The sequence below is a fragment of the Panthera leo genome, chromosome A3 (assembly GCF_018350215.1).
Source record: "Panthera leo isolate Ple1 chromosome A3, P.leo_Ple1_pat1.1, whole genome shotgun sequence".
Classification (NCBI taxonomy): domain Eukaryota; kingdom Metazoa; phylum Chordata; class Mammalia; order Carnivora; family Felidae; genus Panthera; species Panthera leo.
The window spans coordinates 45,990,410-46,010,575 of record NC_056681.1 but is presented as its reverse complement, the minus strand read 5'-3'; the positions used below and the strand labels follow the sequence as shown (position 1 = coordinate 46,010,575).

Below are 20,166 nucleotides of genomic sequence, written 5' to 3'. Positions count from 1 at the left end.
TTACTACTCTGGAAAGATAAACCATTTCCACATTCTGTGTACTTTCTATTCTGGTTTCCTTCCCTTCTTCTTCTTTTTAAAAATTGGGGTGTAGTTGGCATACAACATTATGTTAGTTTCAGGTGTACCACTTAATGATCTGATAGTGTATATATTGTAAAATGATTATCACAATAAGTCCAGTTACCGTCCATCACCTTACACAGTTACACTTTGTTTTTTCTTGTGATGAGGACTTTTAAGATCTACCTTCCCTTCCTTCTTGAGGGACTTGGGCTCTGTGCTTTCAACTTTACAACAGTATTGGAGAGAGATAGCTCATCTCTCCTGTTCTTTTCAAGCAGAACCCAACCCCCTTCCCAAACACAAATCCTTGTTGGTATTTGATCCTTAAACCTCCTGTGGCCCTTCTCTGAGCAGGGTCATCGAAGCTCGCCTGGAAAACTTTTATCTTAGATGTAGCTGCCCTGAACTGAGTGATAGAGGGAGGGTTGGCAAAATCAAGCTGGGGGCTGCTGGGCACATCGCCTGCCCCATCCCCATGTGTGATTCTTCCAATGGTTTCATGGCAAAGTGAAGCTTAAAAGGTAAAAGGATTAAATGCATTCACTTGGAGGAATAAACACCAGAGACACCAAAACAGCTGGAGGCATTGGAGCAGCCAGGGGCGTGCTGCTGGCTATCAGGAAGTCTGTGTTGGGGATCAGACACTCAGAGCTGGGAGTCACTTTCCCATGGCATGTTCACATCCTTATTTTAGCCATTAGAGCTGCAACACACAACATATGAAGGGCTGGGAGTGGACTCGAAGGCAATTTGGTGAAAAAAATAATTAGGGGAGGTTGAAGGCTACAGAGCCTGTAAAGAAAGAGGGGAAGAAGGGCTCAAGTCCATAGATACTGCATACAGACTGGACAGGGTGGGACCATAAACGCAGACACTTACTGGGGCCGAGCAGGTACCATACAGAAGTAACTCTGGCGTAGTGGGAACAGTGGGCAGGGGAGCGCTGTAGCAGGGCTGGAGCCCTATCCACAGGGGACAGCTATTCTCTGGTGACAGCCAATTGCTGCCAGTTGGGAGAGTGGGCCAGACTTCTTGCCAGACTTCTGGCAAAATTAAAAAAAATGTTTTTAATGTTTACTCATTTTTGAGAGACAGAGACAGAGTGAGTGGGTGGTGGAGGGGCAAAGAGAGAGAGAGAGAGAGAGAGAGAGAGACAGAGACAGAGAGAGAGAGAGAGAGAGAGAGAGAGAGAGAATCTGAAGCAGGCTCCAGGCTCTGAGCTGTCAGCACAGAGCCTCACTTGGGGCTCAAACCCATGAACCGCAAGATCGTGACCTGAGCTGAAGTCAGACGCTCAACTGACTGAGCCACCCAGGCGTCCCTGGACTTGTCTTTTTTAAAAAATAAAACACTGCACGTGTCAAACAGAGAATACCTGTAATCTCAAAACTGAAAGGCAGTGAACAATTTTTTCTTCACTGTGTAAGCACAAGAACCCTTAGAGAAAAACTTCAGCCAAGGGATACAAGTTTGATGTTAGGAAAAGCTTTTTTAGCTGAAAGTTGATTGGAACATATTATCAAGGGGGGCTGCAACAGCTGTATGGAGATTTTTAATGAGCCATCTTTGGAGGCAAGACTCTAGTTTTTGCTAGGGGTGCTCTAACAATTCAGACATCCTCTTGGAGTGGTTTAGAAGGTGAGTATATCAACTTTATAAAGCAAAAGAGCAAAAGTTACTGGCATGAGGTTTGTGGCAACTAAGGCCCAGGCATTCCTGGAAGGAAGGGAAATAAAGGATCAGGCTGTTAAAAGTTGCACTGTGTTGCCCAGCAAATTCATAGTTACTTAATGAATGAATGAAAAACAAAGAACAAAAAGTAACAAATGTAGAGGTTCGAGTTAGCTGGCTTAAACAAGGTAGGGGCAAAGTTCATATGGTTCCAAGGGATAAGACTTTAGTTTTCCCAACTGCAAGTAAACTTTAAATCTGCAAATTGGAGGCCTGGGTGGCCCCTTAAGTCTTCACTTTCCAGCCTGTGACTTAGAACTCCAGAAAAATGTTTCTTCCCATTGGTAATGTCAGACTCTCAGGAAATTATTGAGTAGTGCAAACAGTTTGATAAATGTTTCTAAAGAATAGATTTGAATGTTCTGGCGTACACAGAAACAAATACACATGTGTCCTCAAGCTTTCCTTTCTGGGTCTCTCAGTCAAGCATCCATTGTATACTCAAATCTGTGTCAAGATTTAGTTTAAAAAGTAGAAAATAGTGGAGGTTTAAAACATAAAACATGGCAAGAGGTCCCAGGGGGTTAAAATCTATCCTTGGTGATTAATTCCAGAGCAGTGACACAAGATAAATATATTTTTTCCTACTTTGTTACATATGCTGGCCAAACCCAATCATGTCTTCCTGCAAAGTGGTGAGGGATCACTGAGACTGTGTTTTTCTTTTGACATGCATTTTGTGTCTAGAAAATGGAACAGCAAGGGAAAGAAAGAGAAAACATGCTGAATAAAGGGAGGTAGGAGATGATGTTGGTGAGAAAAGGAGAAAGAAAAAGCTTCAACTTCTTATGGGTCATTCTCTTTTATATGCAAATGTACACCTGCTAAAATACTTCTAAATCTACAAATAAAAAGAAAATATCTGATGAACAAGTGCTTTTAACAACCCGTTACAAGAGCCAGATAAATGTGGGGTTCACCAGCCTCGAAGGGGTGTCTCCGAGGCAGAGAGTCCGCCCAGGGCTTTCGCAGAAATCCCCCATGAAGAAAGGGAAGAGCTGGGCCCGGAAAAGGAATAACAAAGAGGGATGCAAACAATACTATCACTCCGGCTAGAAAAAACGACCTTGAACTGACAAGAACTGGGCATCTTCGAGTACAGAAGGATAATTACTATTCCCATCTGAAGTGTGCAGTAATTTTAAAATGAAATTTGAAAAGTACTTTCCATCTGCTGAGTTTCCCACTGCTATTACTCACATATTCCTACACCCATGCAATTTTCCCCCCGCCCTGTGCTAGATATGTGGCTGATGCAGCAAACCCAGTCATCTTTGCAAAAGAAAATAAAAATTGGGGGATGCATTTCTAAAATTAATTCTGAAGATAAAGATTATTGCTTAAAATTCAGAATTATTCGTCTAAGTGTAATCTGCTCAAATGAATATGAGAGACTATGAGGATATGGGTGCTTCCATGATCTGAAAATACAGAATACTCATTATATTTAGGATTTTTAAAGTTAAAGGCCGTAAGTCTATGTGAAGGTGAGACATTCAAGGTTGGATCCATAACTACAATCGCTTTTCATGTCTAGATTTTCTGCCATTAACCTTACTCCATCAGTTGTCCTGGGCTGGTAAACCATTGCCAGGGAGAAGGCTGATGCATACAGAAGAGAAGAAACGCTGGATTCAGCTGACTTGCCTGGAGCTGCTTCAGAAAATAAGTATTTACATCACATTCTTAAATTCTATGGAGCAATTCAACAATTACACCTGAAAATAAATGGCAGGCTTGAAACTGCCCGTTAATGAATGTTCCAAAACCGAACTGAAACACTTCTGCTGGTATTACTTCCCATGTAAACTGACAGCTCTAGTGCCTGCCACTTAACACTGCTCAGTCCTGGGAGGTGAGTTTTCAACTCTGAAAGTCATAGAAGCTTTAACTTTTCAAAGACGGCACAATCTGATGAGGAAGCTGTATTTTATTGGCACTATTTGTTTTTCAAAACAGTATTTTTAGTGGCTTTGCAGGCAATGATTTATATGAGAAGAATCAGAAATAAAGACAGTACTATTATTATTTCATCATTTATAGTAGGACCAAGAATAATTGCTGTATAAAGATGATCTGGATGCTAGAAACATAAAATACACAGAAAACCCCTCCTCATCCAGTGTAGTGAGTTGAAAAGTATCTCTCCCCAAATTTATGTCCACCCAGAACCTCACAATGTGGTCTTCATTGGAAACAGGTTCTTTGCAGATGTAATTAGCAATGGACCTTATGATGAAATCATCCTGGATTTATGTTGGCCTTAAATCCAATGACTGGGGTCTTGGTAGGAAGAGGAACAAACAGAGACAGAGAGAAGTCAGTATGAACATGGGGCAGAGACTGGACTGATACTGCCACATGTCAGGAGCCATCAGCAGCTGGAGCAGCCATGGAAGATTCTCCCCTGAAGCCTTCAGAAGAGCACAGCCCCCCTGACACTTTGATTTTAGACTTCCAGCATCCAGAACTGTGAGATAATACAGTTCTGTTGGCTTAGGTTTGTGGTACATTGTTATAGCACTCCTGGGAAAATAATACACTCCCTGTTCCCCAGTTTTATTGAAATATCTAAAGCCCAATCTCTCTTCTTTCTCTTTCTTCACTTGAGTCTCTTGTGTAAAATGGCAGTGTTTCACCACCTGACTTGCAAGGGCTCTCTCAGCTTTGAGACCCCCTGCTCCATGGTCCTCAAACTTGGGAGACCACCTGGGTCTATGTAAGACTGATGCCTGGGTCCCACCCCCTCAGAGGTTCTGATGTCACCGATCAAGGGTGTAGCTGGGGCACGGATGTGTAAAAACCCTGCATGGGATTCTACTGCACAACCACTGAGAAGAATTTCTCTAGGCTCCTATGAGTTGATTACCTTGAAGGCAGGAGCATCCAATCAAGAGCACTCTACAGAAAGATATCTTTCATTCTTTACTGACCACTTTAAATCAACACCACCACCCTCAATGTCACGAGTGAGGAATATTTTGCTCTAGCAAGCAATAGGCAGTAGGCCCCATGGGTGAAGCCCCAGCAACCTGACCCCTACCATATAGGAGGGCCATGGGGACTGCACTGGACAGCCCAGCAGCACATAGCAGGTTCCCTCGGTTTTGCACGAGTTGGGCGCTCCCTGTCTCAGGTACAGCAGGTAACATGTCTTCACATGACTTTTGTGCATTTCTGGGACAGGACAATGAGACACACTCGTAGAAAAGTCTGAGCAGTGGAGGTTGTACTCTGGCCGCCAGCAGTTGTCACTGCAGTCTTGTCTTCCAGGAAAACTCTAGTCACCAGCGACCACCTGGCTCTTGTGTGTTTCCAGACCTTTCCCAGTGTGATGAGAAACTCAAGTAATCGTGTTTTGGGAAGCAGCGCCCAGAACCCCAAGTGGCAACCTTCAAATCTATGCTGACCTCCCACAAAGCTTTTAAATGGACGTACCTCAGTATGACCTTGAATATTTCAGCTTGCCAAAGAATATCAGTGAGAAATGGCACAGTCAGGCAACCACTTTCAACACAGCTTGACCAAGAGAATTGGTGTCAAAAGAATGAGAGGCTGAATGGACATTCTTAGAGGCTTAATCCTCTTGAGATAAAAGCTGAGAGGCCTTTTCACATGGAGCTTAAGGAGATGAGTTTTGCCAGGATGGGCACGTGGGGTGGGAAAAGAACTGGTGGAGTGAATGACTGAAAGAGATAGTATTCTGGCCTGAATCAACAAGCATTAAAGAAACTCCTTAATACTCTCATTTTTATTCATTCATTTGACGAAATAAGTACCCACTGTGTGCCAGATACTGTGTTAATGGATGGGTTTTTATGAAATTTAGCATAAGCATGCATTACTTGCTGAAAAACTCATTTACCCTGCAAAGGTAAATTTAGTGCAAATACAAGGAAAATTCCCAATGTGGGAAATTTTACTCGGGGGTACAAGCTGTTCAGAGGGAGACTTTCTCTCATAAGGTAGGTAAGTATCACTTTAATCCTGGCTTAAGTGTTTCAGGGAAACACTGAGCTGAATATCCAACTACTGGCACATAGTCTCAGGCCTAAGTGCACTCAGGCTCGCCCCTCTTTATCAAGGGCAGACCTCTGGTACAAGCTATGCCCGGAAAGCCTCACAAGCTGCCCACCTCTCTAGGTCTAACATAAGGGAAAGGAAACACACGGCTTTGTTCATCAGTGCTCTCAAAGCATCCTTTGCACAGCTCCTCTTTCGCTGGGATACACACTGACATTTCACTGACCCAGACATCCTGATGCAGTCGACTCCAACATAAAAAGAAATTGGAAGAGTGGTGGGATGGAAGGAGTTCAAGGCTTAAATCTTAAAGTTTGTGTTCAAGATCTAACACTCTAGCAACATGGCCTTGAGCTGGAATCTTAACCTTTCTAAATTTCTGTTGGACCATCTGTAGAACAAGGCACTGATGTTTACCTCACAGGGCTGTTATGAAGATTGGGGGTGACGGAGGCTTAGTGAGGGCAGGGTCGCATGCAGTCTTTTGCTGTCCTGGTATTTCCAGGATGCAGCCCAAGTAAAGATGCAGCATGCATGCAAATGAGAGACTACTTGGTGTACACAAAAACCACATATTCACTGATATTCAAATTCATCTTTGATTTCTACCTGGATTCTTTAGTGTGAACAGCCAGACTAATAGAAGGAGCAGACTGCATTAACAACGGCAGATCATACAGGCTATGGATGTGGGTGTGGGTGTGTATGGAAGGATTTCTGTGTAAATTTAAGCACAGATTATGGGAGCCAGAGTTATGAAACTCACACTCTCCCAAATGATGATTAACAAAGCAGATGCCTTCAGAGTGACAGCAAATTCTTTAAAGATGAGCCCCCTTGCCAAGAAAACCTGTGTTTGATAGTGATAAACAAATAAGAAAAGGAAAAGAGGAAATGAGAATGGTGGTACACTTGATTCCTTCAATATGGACTGAGGATCACAGACTTCTAGCATTAGAAGGAATGTCAGCATTCCCAGAAACAGGAGTCCTTCCACAGAGCCCCTCTAGACAGTGGGTTCCTGCCATGGTTCAACCACCCGGCAGCTGGAGGACACACTTGCTTTTGCTGAAATGAAGAGTGAGGAAGTTCTTCCATGACGGAGCTGTGAATTCCTTCCTGCAACACTCACATAAGGGCCCCCTGGGCTACATTCTGTAATTATGCTTGATAAATGTTTGGTATGTGGCAGCCCCACAAATATTTAAAGATAGCTTTTGTGCCCTTTTCAAGTTAAACTTTCCCAGGACCCTTGTCATTCTGAAAACAGTTCTATTTCAGAGCTTCCCACCCATTCTGCCCAGCTTCCTGGTGCCTGCCCTGAATTTTGCCTCAGCCTCTCTCTTTACTACATCTCTCCTGAGATGGCTGTAAAACAAATAGTGTCACACAGAGGACCCACGCTGAAGAGGAGCACTTTGGACTGTCATAAGTTACTACTGTAACCTGCTGGTTGTCCATTCGGGGAGCATTTTAACATATAACTAACATATAACTTTCAATCATAACATCATCTAGGTTTACTTACACTAAAGCAGCCCAGGGTCTTATTAGAAGCTAGCTTATCCATGAGGGATGTTCCCACAAAAAGGAACCACAGGAAAACACTGAAGATAAATTTAGACTGCTGAGAAAACCAGTGTCCTCACTAGACTTAAGGTTTTAACAAACGTTTCACATATATGTGTGTATATTTGTATTTCCCAAAATGTGTCTCACAGAACATTAATTCTGTAGGCCATTTATAGGAAGGATTCCATTTTCAGATAGGAGATTATTTGAAACTCTAAATTCACACTTTTAAATGGTTCATTTACAGGGCGCCTGGGTGGCTCAGTCTGTTGAGTGTCTGATTCTTGACTTTGGCTCAGGTCATGATCCCAGGATTGTGGGATCGAGCCCAGACCTGGGCTCTGTGCTGAGCATGGAACCTACTTGGGATTCTCTCTTTCTTTCTGCCCCTCTCCCTGCTCACACGTGCTCACTCTCTAAAATTAAAATAAATAAATTGTTCATTCACTGAAAGTTCTAAAAGTCTTTAGCAAGCTCCAGAGCACTGTGCTGGCTGTAGAGAGAAAGAGGGGTCAAATAGGGTTTGGTCACAAAACACGTATTCCTTGACATATCTTCTGGGTGGAGCACTGCACAGAGAAGATTTGGGGAAATGCTGCATCAGCTCATCAATACCTGTGAGAGCACACCAAGGGAAGACTTCTCTGGTGATGAAGGACCCTGCAATGTCCTCAACCGTGGGCACCTCAGGCTTATGGTGCATAAGCCCTCACAGAGACATCCGGCCTCCACCAGGGAAAACTCCAGGAACTACTTCATTAACTTCTTCATGGGACTAAGTAGAAGTTCCTAAAATATCATGGAACTCTCCTTAAGATTCTTTTTTGATAAAGTAAACATCCTTCTGGATTCAAACCATCCACTGAGTTTTCAAGTGGAAATTTCCTGCAGAAACTAATTTAGCAGTACTATGCAAAGTACTGTCTATGAGAAATTATGGCAGCAAAAGGCTTGGGTGGGTCTTGGTCCCAAGTGGTTACTACAGTTCAGGAGGTAGCATTCATGTATTGAGTGTGTAGTACATGCTTGGTGCTTTCACACACATGACCTCATTTCAACTTTAGGACAACTTTTCCAGGTAGTATGTCCTTCCCAATACAGAGGCTCAGAGGGGTGGAGAAATAGAGCAGGGAGTAAAGAGCTGACATAGACAGCTGATGCCAAAGCCCAGGCTCAGCTGCCACATCTCTCCCAGAGGACAGCCCCTGGAATATTCTTTTCCTTTGGAATACTCTAGAAGGAATGCAGCTCATACAACAGGAAAGCCTCAACAAAATTATTATGAAGGGGGTGGCGGACTGTATCTTAAGCCAAACAGGACACCTGCCCTACTCTACCAAAGCCCAAATCTCCAAATAATTATGCCAAAAGTCACAAAGACCTAATAAAGAGAGGATGGTCAAGAACTTGGAGACTGAACTAATACAATGTTATATGACAATTATATCTGGAAAAAAATGAAAAAAAAAAAGAACTGAAGATCAAAGTAACTTCAGTGACACATGGTACAATATAGTATTAAGCAGAGCCAAGGTGCCTGAGGCCCTCAGACATCAACTTCATGGGAAGTCTGGTGGGTCTCCACAGAGGAGAGTGTGGTAGCCAGGACAGAAGGCAATGCTCAAACAAAGTCACTGGCTTTGCAAGTTTTTTTTTTTTCTTTCACATTTCCCAAGTTAGTTTATGACTACTACTTTGGCATAGAACCAGGCGCAAGGCATTTTTTTTTAACTGCCAACTATCAATGGGTCAATGGCATGATGATGGAATTGCAATTTCTTTAAAGATCCTAATGGCAAATAATCCTTGTTACCTCTAGGCTTGTCACACCCCTTTCTTCAGGAAGAGGAGAAAATCTTGAAAGCCCAGTATTTAACTATCTCTTCTATTCTAAAGAAAGTCTATGAGAAAATACCTTCTGCATTAATTTGGGGAAGAGTCATCTATATGCAAGGGATGATTCCAAAGAATACTGGAGAAGTAAGAATGGGTGAGTGGATCATTTCCTGGTTTCCACCCAATAAGCCTTTGTCATTTCATCTGAAATAACTTCAGGGGTCATTAGATACTTGTGCATTCAAAGGTAAATTGCAAAGGAAAAGCATCTAATGACTTCTTGGTTATTTGCAGTTTGGAATCATCCATACTTCTATTAATAAGAAGAGACTCTACCAGAGTTCTCTCAAAACGAAGAATAAGAAAGCAATAAATATCTCGCTGGGAAAAGGTTTAAAAGAAAAGAAAACCTCTGCATTTTGGAGTGAAATATTATCTGATGCAGAATATATACAATAATTGCTCTACTATAAACTCCCTTTTCAAAACCAGAGTTCATCACAGAAACATGGGCGTAAAAAATTAATCATGAGGCCATGAATTGTATTGCCATAAAGGAAAGCCATTCTTTTCTGCTTATAAACAACAAAACTACCACATATGCAGATGCATGCCTCAGTACCTCCGTGCAATGGTGTATTTACTTGTATAAATATTTAAAGTCAGACCTTTGAATTTCTAATGAAGTAGGACACCACTTTACAAAATAAGGTACTAGTAAATTTAGATGTATGACAAATAGAACTCTGTTCAGAATACTAATTGCTGCTGTTGATATTCTAAAACTAAAAAAAGTAATGATATTCAGATTCCATATAAACAAGCCTAATACATGTGCAGAAATCTTAATAGGTCTTGATGAAGCCTTACTGCTAAAATTGTTAAATTATCAGACAGGCTAACCACCTCCTATTTTGGTTAGTTTTAAGTTATCAGAGGTACAAGACAAGCTTCCCAGATGGCATTTCCCCCTCCCTGCTCTTATTTTAATAATACACATTCAATTATCACAGGAAAGAAAAGAGTAACATCAGAAACATCTGTAGTTTGCCATATAATGACTGGGTGTTCCCCATGGAGACTGACCTTGTCACCCAGACGCAGGTGCTGAAAGGCTGTGTGATGGGGGTGCTCACATGTGTAAATGTAAGACACGATTATGAAGAATTCAATAGACACGGTTATTTTCCACCTTAGTTTATGTTAACGTAAACTCACACATCCTGCTCTTACAATTTAATCTCCTGCTCGAGCATGTAGCAGTTGAATATCCTTGCTCTTAGCGGAGTCCACAAACCACTAACCTAGAAGGTTCTGATTACATAATAAGGTTGAATCCTGTGTTTGAAACTCACAGGCGACCGTAACTTTACCTGTGATGGGGATCTTTGCTGCCACGCTTTCTTCCCTGGTCTCGTCTCCACAGCCACTGGAAACTTCTAAAAACAGAACACATGATGATAAAAGTGTATTTCAAGGATATATTTATGGAGTAGACCTTCGTCCTTTTATTTTAACTGCCATTCCTTTTATTTTCATTGCCTCTCCATGTCTGTTTTTTGATTAGTTTATTTATTTTTTTGTCTGAAATAGTACTGTTTCTAAAAGGAAACTGATTCTAAACCAAAAGTTCTCTCTATGCTGTCTTCAAGCAAAATAATTTAGCGTGGCATCTATCAAATTCAAATGGGGCTTAAAACAAGTAAGCTTCGGGGCGCCTGGGTGGCGCAGTCGGTTAAGCGTCCGACTTCAGCCAGGTCACGATCTGGCGGTCCATGAGTTCGAGCCCCGCGTCAGGCTCTGGGCTGATGGCTCGGAGCCTGGAGCCTGTTTCCGATTCTGTGTCTCCCTCTCTCTCTGCCCCTCCCCCGTTCATGCTCTGTCTCTCTCTGTCCCAAAAATAAATAAAAAACGTTGAAAAAAAAAATTAAAAAAAAAAACAAAACAAAACAAGTAAGCTTCAAATCCTGCACATGTATATCAACTGCTGAGTATGTCCTGAGCAACTCACAGCTCTCTTGGAAATACCATCACAGCAGTTTACTGGCATGAATTGACAGTAACACTAAAATTATCACAATTTCTGGACACTAAACATTGGCTATTAAATTTGGCAGGCATAAACTCAGATTCTTGGTCATCTGTTTAGACTTTTATGAGGTTCCATTACAATTAAAAAGAATGTTTACAAATTATGAGTAGATTTTACTAAGTGATATCAAAAACTTCACAGTATTGTATGGAATCATTTTAATGGAATCATCTTCATCTTTGTGACACAATCAAAATGATCTACTGTCAAGAGGTTAGTTTTGCTAAGATTTCATTACTTATGAAAACTTATTTTGTTGGAAATTCAGCAGAACTGCAGACCTACGATTAGGTTTTCCATTCCTGTTAGACTAAAGGAAAACAAATACATTTACTAAAAGGTGGCTTAAAACAAGTAAGATATTATGCATATTAAAATCAGAGGTATTCTCTGGTCAGCTTAATTTTATACGTATACCTTGAGAAAGAGGGTGTTATGGTGACTTTGAACGCATTTCTTCTGTGGACAGAATTTGTAACAATAGTTACCTTGTTCCCTTGTACGAACACTGTTGAGCCACAGAGTGGGCTTTGCTTCCTTTATTCCACTATTGTCATTCAGAATAGATGGCAGACTGCAAGATGATTCATTACTGTGAATAGCTGACCTATCATCACACTCTTCTGTAAGGGCTTTTTTCAATAATGCCGTTGCCTACAGTGTTTAAAAGAAAGCAGAAAGAAATAAAAACAAACTCTAGTCACATTACCCTTGGTCTCAAAAACCCAGCCTTCAAATGTAATTTCAGGTTAAGCTTTACTTGGGATTTAATTTGCTTCCTGACATTTAACTGAAATTTAAATGTCTTCAAGATAAAACAACATCTGATTATTTTCCAGCATAATTTCTTTACAACAACTTGCACTTGCAGTGACACCTTTTTTGAGGACTTACAGAATGCATAAGTGTTGACTCGTGAAGTATGTATATGAGATGTGAGCATCTCTGTTAATCTGGGCTTGTTTATCCAAGATTTACTCTTTCATTGCATGAATCTGTTTTTCGGGCATGTAAGACAGTTGGGTTTGGAAAGTAAAAGAGATCTGGAAAAATGTGACCTTAAGATATCCCCATCCTTCTATTTTTATTTATTTATTTATTTATTTATTTATTTGTTTGTTTATTTATTTATTTATTTTGAGAAAGAGAGTGAGCATGAGTGGGGGAGGGGCAGAGAGAGGGAGAGAGAGAGAGAATCTCAAGCAGGTTCCACACTGCTTGAGCTCAATCTAATGAACCATGAGATCATGACCTGAGCCAAAATCAGGAGTCAGACACTCAACCAACTGAGCCACCCAGGTGCCCCAATATCCTCATCCTTCTAGAAATGACCCCTGAACTTTCCCCAAACGGGAAGGTTACAGAAAAACTTTGTGGCTAAGGAGGATATACTAAAGCAAAAAGAGAACTAATCTTATTCTAAATCATAGTCTTCAATCAAGGATAAAGACACTCTGCACTTTGCCCCTCAGTCTGCTGGGGAGCTTGGGAAACTTGCCCACCACACTGCCTACCTGTTTTCAAAGGGCCCTGAAATGTCTTACCTGTATCAGCTCATGCCTCACGGGCAGGCAGGTGGCACAGATTTCATCATGGCCAACTTGAGCAGTGGAGAACAAGTGGCAATTAACAGGACAGGTTAATACTCACGTCTATTCGTCAGGTCAGCACTCTCCTCCCAAGAAATAAAAATATACTGCTAACAAGAGGTAACCAATGATGACATCACCTCCTTCCAGAGAATATGTTTTTACCTCTCTTCCTACTTAGAACTGATGATTTGCCCAGTCTTTTGGCAGAGGAAAACGAGGTGGTGGTGCTGACCTATCACTGGTATCAGACAACAGGAGTAAACACAGGGTGGTGTTGAACCCAACCTGTGGGAAATGAACACAAGACTCTAGAAGAGTGGAACTGCACAAAGCCTCACAGGTTATCTTTAGTCTAAGTGAAAAGTGGTAAAACCATAATTATCTAGTAAACAAGAGGGAAGATAATAATCTTTCCTTGTGATTAATATGAAAGAAAGTGAAGATGCCCTGACAAAGGGAATTACTGAGGCAGAACATGGAAGATCCAGCCCTGTGAGTTTGGCTTGGAACATACTTTGAGGTCACTGCTGTCAGCCTTGACATTCGTGCAAGGTTCTTGCCTTCTGCCTTTCCTAGGACCAGCTGGCCTCCTGGACTCATGCCCATTATAGAGGATTTCCATGATTGTAGAGGATTTAAGGAGTTCTGGCCTAACTTCGCATCAAGTTAGACTTATAGCAAGGATCTGTCTGTAGTCCACTTCTAGTAACCAGGTGCTTTTCCTCTATTTATTTAAATTAGTCCTTGATTTTACTCTTACTCCAGTTATGGTAACTCTGTACTGGGATGATCTGCACAGTATCTGTGCTTCTGCAGACTAGAGTTCAGGTGTAGAGTCCTGTTTCCAAAGCTCAAGCGAGAGCTGGTTCCCATCACTGGCTGCCATAGTGCCCTAATTCCAGTTGCCTACATGGACCACTGTGCTGCACCTGCTTCCAGAATCTGTCCAGGAAGAAAGGTATAAAGAGTAGGACCACCTCTTTGAACTGCCATCTCTCTGTCATTATGGTCTCTGGACCATTCCAGCATGTCTCAGTTCTAGATCTCCACCCATCCTGATCTAGTCTCTTCCCCCAGAGAGTTAAGCTCCAATTCTGTGTCCCCAATAATGCTGGCTATGTGAAAAGCATTTTAGAATGTGAACAAAATGAATTCGCCCCAATTCTGTAGTGAAAGCTGTACATTTCTTTTTCTGATAGTTAAAATAATCCAAACATTCTGAAAGAGCCTCAAATATGCATTTCTTCCCCATCTTACCTTATGCAATAGCTGTAACTAATAATTTCTTGGCATGACTTCATAATAGCCTCTGTCTTAACACATATCTTAAGAATAGAATTGTTCAAGGGCTATTGAAGCTTCTTGTGCTTTGTGCTGTAGAATTTGCAGACACCAGAAACTGGGGTTGCCAGTGATTCAAACTACTTCTCACTAGCTCCTCAGAGATGACACATAATTTATCTCACTGGTTTATGCATCCCTTTTCATAGAAGGGATCCCTTCCATGAAGCAAATGGGATCCCTTTTGCTTTAGCTGGGTTCCAACTGGGTCTCAAAAAGAACACAGAATAAAATGCTATACTAATACAGTAAATTTCTTTCTAATAAGTTCTTATATGCTTGATAACCATACAGCACTACCACTAGTTCTATACCAAGCACCCCTCGTCTTTCACTCCAGAGAGGTAAGTAGAGTGATAGGAATACTGCAGGTTTTTATTTATTTTGTACATTTCATGCCATTTATCTTTACTCAATACTCCTGTCTCTGGAATTTCTCTTACTTTTTTTCATAGAGACATTTACTAAAAGGACTCATCTTCTAAGATAAGTCTATAGATAATTTCTCTTTTTTTCTAAGTTTATTTATTTACTTTGAGAGAGAGAAAACAAAGTACATGAGTGGGGGGTGGGAGAGAGAGAGAGAGAGAGAGAGAGAGAGAGAGAGAGAGAGAGAGAGAATCCCAAGGAAACTCCATGCTGTCAGTGCAGAGCCTGACTCGGCTCAATCTCATGAACTGTGACATCATGAGCTGAGCTGAAATCAAGAGTCAGATGCTCAACCAACTGAGCCACCAGGCACCTCTATGTCTTAACAATGAATTTTTTATATCTGTAAAGATTTTTGGTAGAGGGTCAAATTATAACATAAGAATGGCTAGGTTGGCTTTACTGGATCATGGAGCCAAGAGAGAGCAGATGTGCCCACTGGGTCATCTGCAGAGGAATCCACAATATAAGGCCCTAAAAGCAGGGAATAATGATAAGCAGGACAGAAAGAAATGTCAGCCTCAGACAAGGAACAGTGAGAAAGTTTAAAGTCAAAAAAAACTTCTGCAGAGTCAGAAGAAACATCTGTAATACATTCTCAAGACGTACTGTTTACAGACCTTTCAGAAGGGCATATTTCTAAGGAAGCCCCCAGTTTGAAGCAGTTTGCAGTCTGAGGCCACAACACTAACCAGTACCTGCAAAGGAACAAAAGCCCAGAGAAGAGAGAACAAGCTACTTTACACAGCTCATGCTGGGACTGAATGGGCTCTGCAAATTGGAGCTCTCTATGTGAAAAATGTCACCAGACAACAACTTTACTAGCGGCCTCCTGATGGTGTTTATGAATGGACTATGCTTGGGTTTCAACTTACCCGTTAGCGAATAAAGGCTCTCTTTGATTTCATACATTTGGAGCCTAGGAGGGAGATGGAGACTGTCTCACTTCTCTCAGTTGTCTGATGCCTAAGTCAATACCAACAAACTAGTCCCCTCACTTTTCTGGCTTCCCAGGAGCCAGGAGAAAGACACACACAGTTTGCAGGATGACTGATGGTGGTAGCTCCACATTTCAGATCTTATGAAAGATAAATCGTCCCATGAATTATATTCAGCAGGATACCTAGTTACTGGTTCAACTCTACTAGAATTTTTCTCAAAGTCCGGTTTAAATATGGATCCTGCTAGGTCTAAAATCCCGAGTCATCTCTTAATTTATATCCAGAAACTTATCAATTATGATATTCACATGCATAGATAAATGAAGATATTACTGGAAAAGACATTATGTCCAAAACACCATTAAAAGAAATGAAAGGAGAAAATCAAACTGCTCCAAATATTGTAACAAATTGTACCAATTTATATTAAAAAAGTTCCTACAAGTCAGTAAGAAAAAATATTTCTAACCTAATAGAAAAATGAGCAAAGAACACGGACCTGCAAATTATAAAAGAAGAAATACAAATGGCTAACAAATAGGTAGGGGAAAATTTGACCTCAACTATAATGTAAAGGTCAAATGAACAAAAAAAATTGGATGTCATTTGCACTTCTCAATGCTGGTGCTAAAAAAAAAAAAAAAAGTCTGTAGTATCCAGTTTCATAAAAAGTTCACAGAAATGATATTTTCATTCATTCCTCATAACTGATGACCCTTCCAGAGTGAGATGTACCAGTGCATAGCTATAGCCTGAGAGATGCACACACCCTCTGACTTGACAGTTCCACAGCTAGAAATTAATCCTAAGGAAATAGCATAAACAGTTGTAAAATCTGAATTACTCAGATGTTCTTTGAAACTTTTTTTTACTAGAGTAACAATTAAAAACAAATGTTAGGGGCGCCTGGGTGGCTCAGTTGGTTGAGCATCTGATTCTTTATTTCGGCTCAGGTCATGATTCCAGGGTCGTGGGATCGAGCCCCGTGTTGGGCTCTGTGCTGAGTGTGGAGCATGCTTAAGATCTCTCTGCTCTCTCTCTCTCTCTGACCCTGGCCCCAGCTCACGCTCTCTAACAATTAAAAAAAAAAAAAAAAGAAACCACAACAACAAACAAAAGCAAACAAAACAAAACAAAAAAACACAAATGTTCAACAGAAGTGTGGTTAAAGAGACTGGAGTATTCACACAGAGGTCTCAAACATCCATACAGATGTTTGAAATGATGTGATGTGATGATATGAAGGGAATGTGATGATATGAAGGGAAGTTCACTTGTGACAAGTAGGAAAAAAAGAAGCTTTGTACACAGTCATATAGCCCACACTTGTCAATACATTAAATATTAAAAACCACACACTGCAATTTCAATTGACAATTTTCTTTTATTCTTTCTGTTTACCTTAATATTCCAAGTTTGGAAGTTTTTTTCCTGTTAGTTTTTTGTTTTTTTTAAACTTATGCTAGCCCTAAAAGAATGTGATTTCTGTGATAGGCAGTACAAATACAACAGAAAGGGAATGTGAAAGCATCTAGTAAAAATAAATCCTGCTCTATATGTAAATCAGTGCTATTAATGCTGATACAAAAAAGCAAGAGAATTAGGGCTGTCAACAGCACATAACATTTTCTCCTAATACACATATTTAACTGACCTTCCTCAACAACCTCACTTTTGCACACCAAAAGTAATTTTTCAGAGTTTAAAATGAAATGCTCTTAAGTTATAGGAGGGGAAAGGGATAGAAAGAGAAGGGGATTTTATCTATGGAGCAATTGGAAGAGAGGGGGAAGTATTCATACAAGCCGGTAAATGAGTATTCAAGAGATAAGATAAAAAAAACAAAAAACAAAAAACAAAACCAAGAAAACAGGCCATCATTTAGGAAGAGTTTGAAGGGATTTCTGTGACCAGTCACCTGTCTCTTCTGGCAATGTGTGTGTGGTAGGGGACAGGACTGACCTACTGTATGAATGATACCAACATGCCCCTCTGCTTTTGTGTGGAGAAATTCTCTTGGGTGGAAAGAGACATCACTTAGGAGAAAAGGAGTATTAAGGCACTTTGTGTTTTAATGAAGCACCCAACTCATTTTTTTTTTTTTTTGTCCACATAAAGTAATTACAAATTTTTCTGATTTAAAAGCATGCAGCTCAATTATGTAATTACCTAATAGGTTATGCAGGTGCTGTGGATCTTATCTGGTCTCGAGGGGACATAATCTGAGTTTCGGTGGCTTTAATGATGTATTTACTCAAGAGACGGGATTGACTCCAGCTGACAGCAAAGGGACCCACAGGTAAACATCATTTACATGTGGCTGTTTAATTAGACATTTACCCAAGAGAGCAAAGTAAATATTTCTGAGCTTCATTAGATTCTTAACCAAGTAATTTCTAGCAGAGCTTCCTTAAATTTTGAAAATCTCTTAGTTTCACAATTTTTATCTATGGGGAACTATTTAACTGATACTATTTACTAAATGTGTGTATTGTTTCAATGCAGAGAAACAACTCAAAGACACTTGATTTTGCTAATTGTGACAAGATGATGTGTGAACGAAGTAAGTCCTAGGACTCACAAAAGCATTTTGTCATAAAGTTCACAAGGCCTGTCCTGCTCATGTCATTTTGGTAATGTACTTCTCTCAGGCTGTGCATTTCTTTGGTCCCAAACTAACAGAAATTGCCTGCTTACTTCTATTTTTAAGGACAGACTTTGTCATTAATTTGTTGGTAATTTTTTTGATTGTCACTAATATGAGATCAGGATCATTTAAAAAGGAACAAAAAAACCTACCAGGGGACTCTCTCTAGAATAAAGAAAAATTTTAAAAAGGGGCATCTGGGTGGCTCAGTCAGTTGAGTGTCTGACTCGTGATTTCAGCTCAGGTCATGATTCCAGGGTCATAGGATCAAGCCCCGTGTTCAAGGGCTTATGATTTTCTTATGCTTGTGATTTCTCTTAAGATTTATGATTTTCTCTGTTTCTCCCTCTGCTCCTCTCCTCCATTCGCACTCTCTGTCTAAAATTAAAAAAAAAATTTTTTTAAAGAATCTAAAAAAAACCTGCTAGGGGAGGCATACTATCATTTGAATCCTAAGCTATTAATTGGGCAGCCCCCTTTCCATTAATAATGGAGTTTTTATTTGAAAAACCATGACTGAATTGTCTGGAACTTGGGACATGTTTTCTAATATGAACAACTTAAAAAAATAAGATGATTAGATAGCAAAGTGAAGTAGACCAATACTTCTTTCACCCCTTTTTAAAAAATGTTTATTTATAAACTCAAAATGGTTGAAAGACCTAAATGTAAGACAGGAAGCCATCAAAATCCTAGAGGAGAAAATAGGCAAAAACCTCTTTGATCTTGGCTACAGCAACTTCTTACTCAACATGTCTCCAGAGGCAAGGGAAACAAAAGTAAAAATGAACTACAGGGACCTCATCAAAATAAAAAGCTTCTGCACAGCGAAGGAAACAATCAGCAAAACTAAAAGGCAATTGACAGAATGGGAGAAGATATTTGTAAATGACATATCAGATAAAGGGTTAGTATCCAAAATCCATAAAGAACTTATCAAACTCAACACCCAAAAAACAAATAATCCAGTGAAGAAATGGGCAAAAGACATGAATAGACACTTCTCCAAAGAAGACATCCAGATGGGCAACGGACACATGAAAAAATGCTCAACGTCACTCATCATCAGGGAAATACAAATCAAAACCACAATGAGATACTACCTTGCACCTGTCAGAATGGCTAACATTGACAACTCAGGCAACAATAGATGTTGGCAAGGATGCGAAGAAAGAGGATCTCTTTTGCATTGTTGGTGGGAATGCAAGCTGGTGCAGCCACACTGGAAAACAGTATGGAGGTTCCTCAAAAAGCTAAAAATAGAACTACCCTATGACCCAGCAATTTGCAATTCTAGGCATTTATCCACGGGATACAGGTGTGCTGTTTCAAAGGGACACATGCACCCCCATGTTTATAGCAGCACTACTGACGATAGCCAAAGTATGGAAAGAGCCTAAATGTCCATCAATGGATGAATGGATAAAGAAGATGTGGTGTATATATATACAATGGAGTATTACTCGGCAATTAAAAAGAATGAAATCTTGCCATTGGCAACTACGTGGATAGAAGTGGAGGGTATTATGCTAAGTGAAGTTAGAGAAAGACAAAAATCATATGACTTCACTCATATGAGGACTTTAAGAGACAAAACAGATGAACATAAGGGAAGGGAAACAAAAATAATATAAAAACAGGGAGGGGGACAAAACAGAAGAGACTCAGAAATATGGAGAACAAACTGAGGGTTACTGGAGGGGTTGTGGAGGGGGGATGGGCTAAATGGGTACGGGGCACTAAGGAATCTACTCCTGAAATCATTGCTTCACTATATGCTAACTAATTTGGATGTAAATTTTAAAAAATAAAATTTAAAAAAATGTTTATTTAGTTTTGAGAGAGAGAGAGAGAGAGAGAGTGCACAAGTGGCGGAGGGTAGAGACAGAAGGGGTA

At 40.4% G+C, this 20,166-nt stretch overlaps 1 protein-coding gene across 2 annotated transcripts in view; it reads right to left on the bottom strand.

The window, feature by feature from the left end:
* The window catches only part of KIZ (kizuna centrosomal protein), a 144,249-nt gene that overhangs the window by 19,368 nt on the left and 104,715 nt on the right, over positions 1-20,166 (bottom strand). For both annotated transcript variants that reach the window (XM_042931755.1, XM_042931756.1), the window contains 2 exons: positions 11,809-11,974; positions 10,602-10,667 (listed from right to left, as the gene is read on the bottom strand). In XM_042931755.1, coding sequence (XP_042787689.1) covers positions 10,602-10,667; positions 11,809-11,974 — 232 coding nt within the window. The remainder of the gene's footprint in view (positions 1-10,601; positions 10,668-11,808; positions 11,975-20,166) is intronic.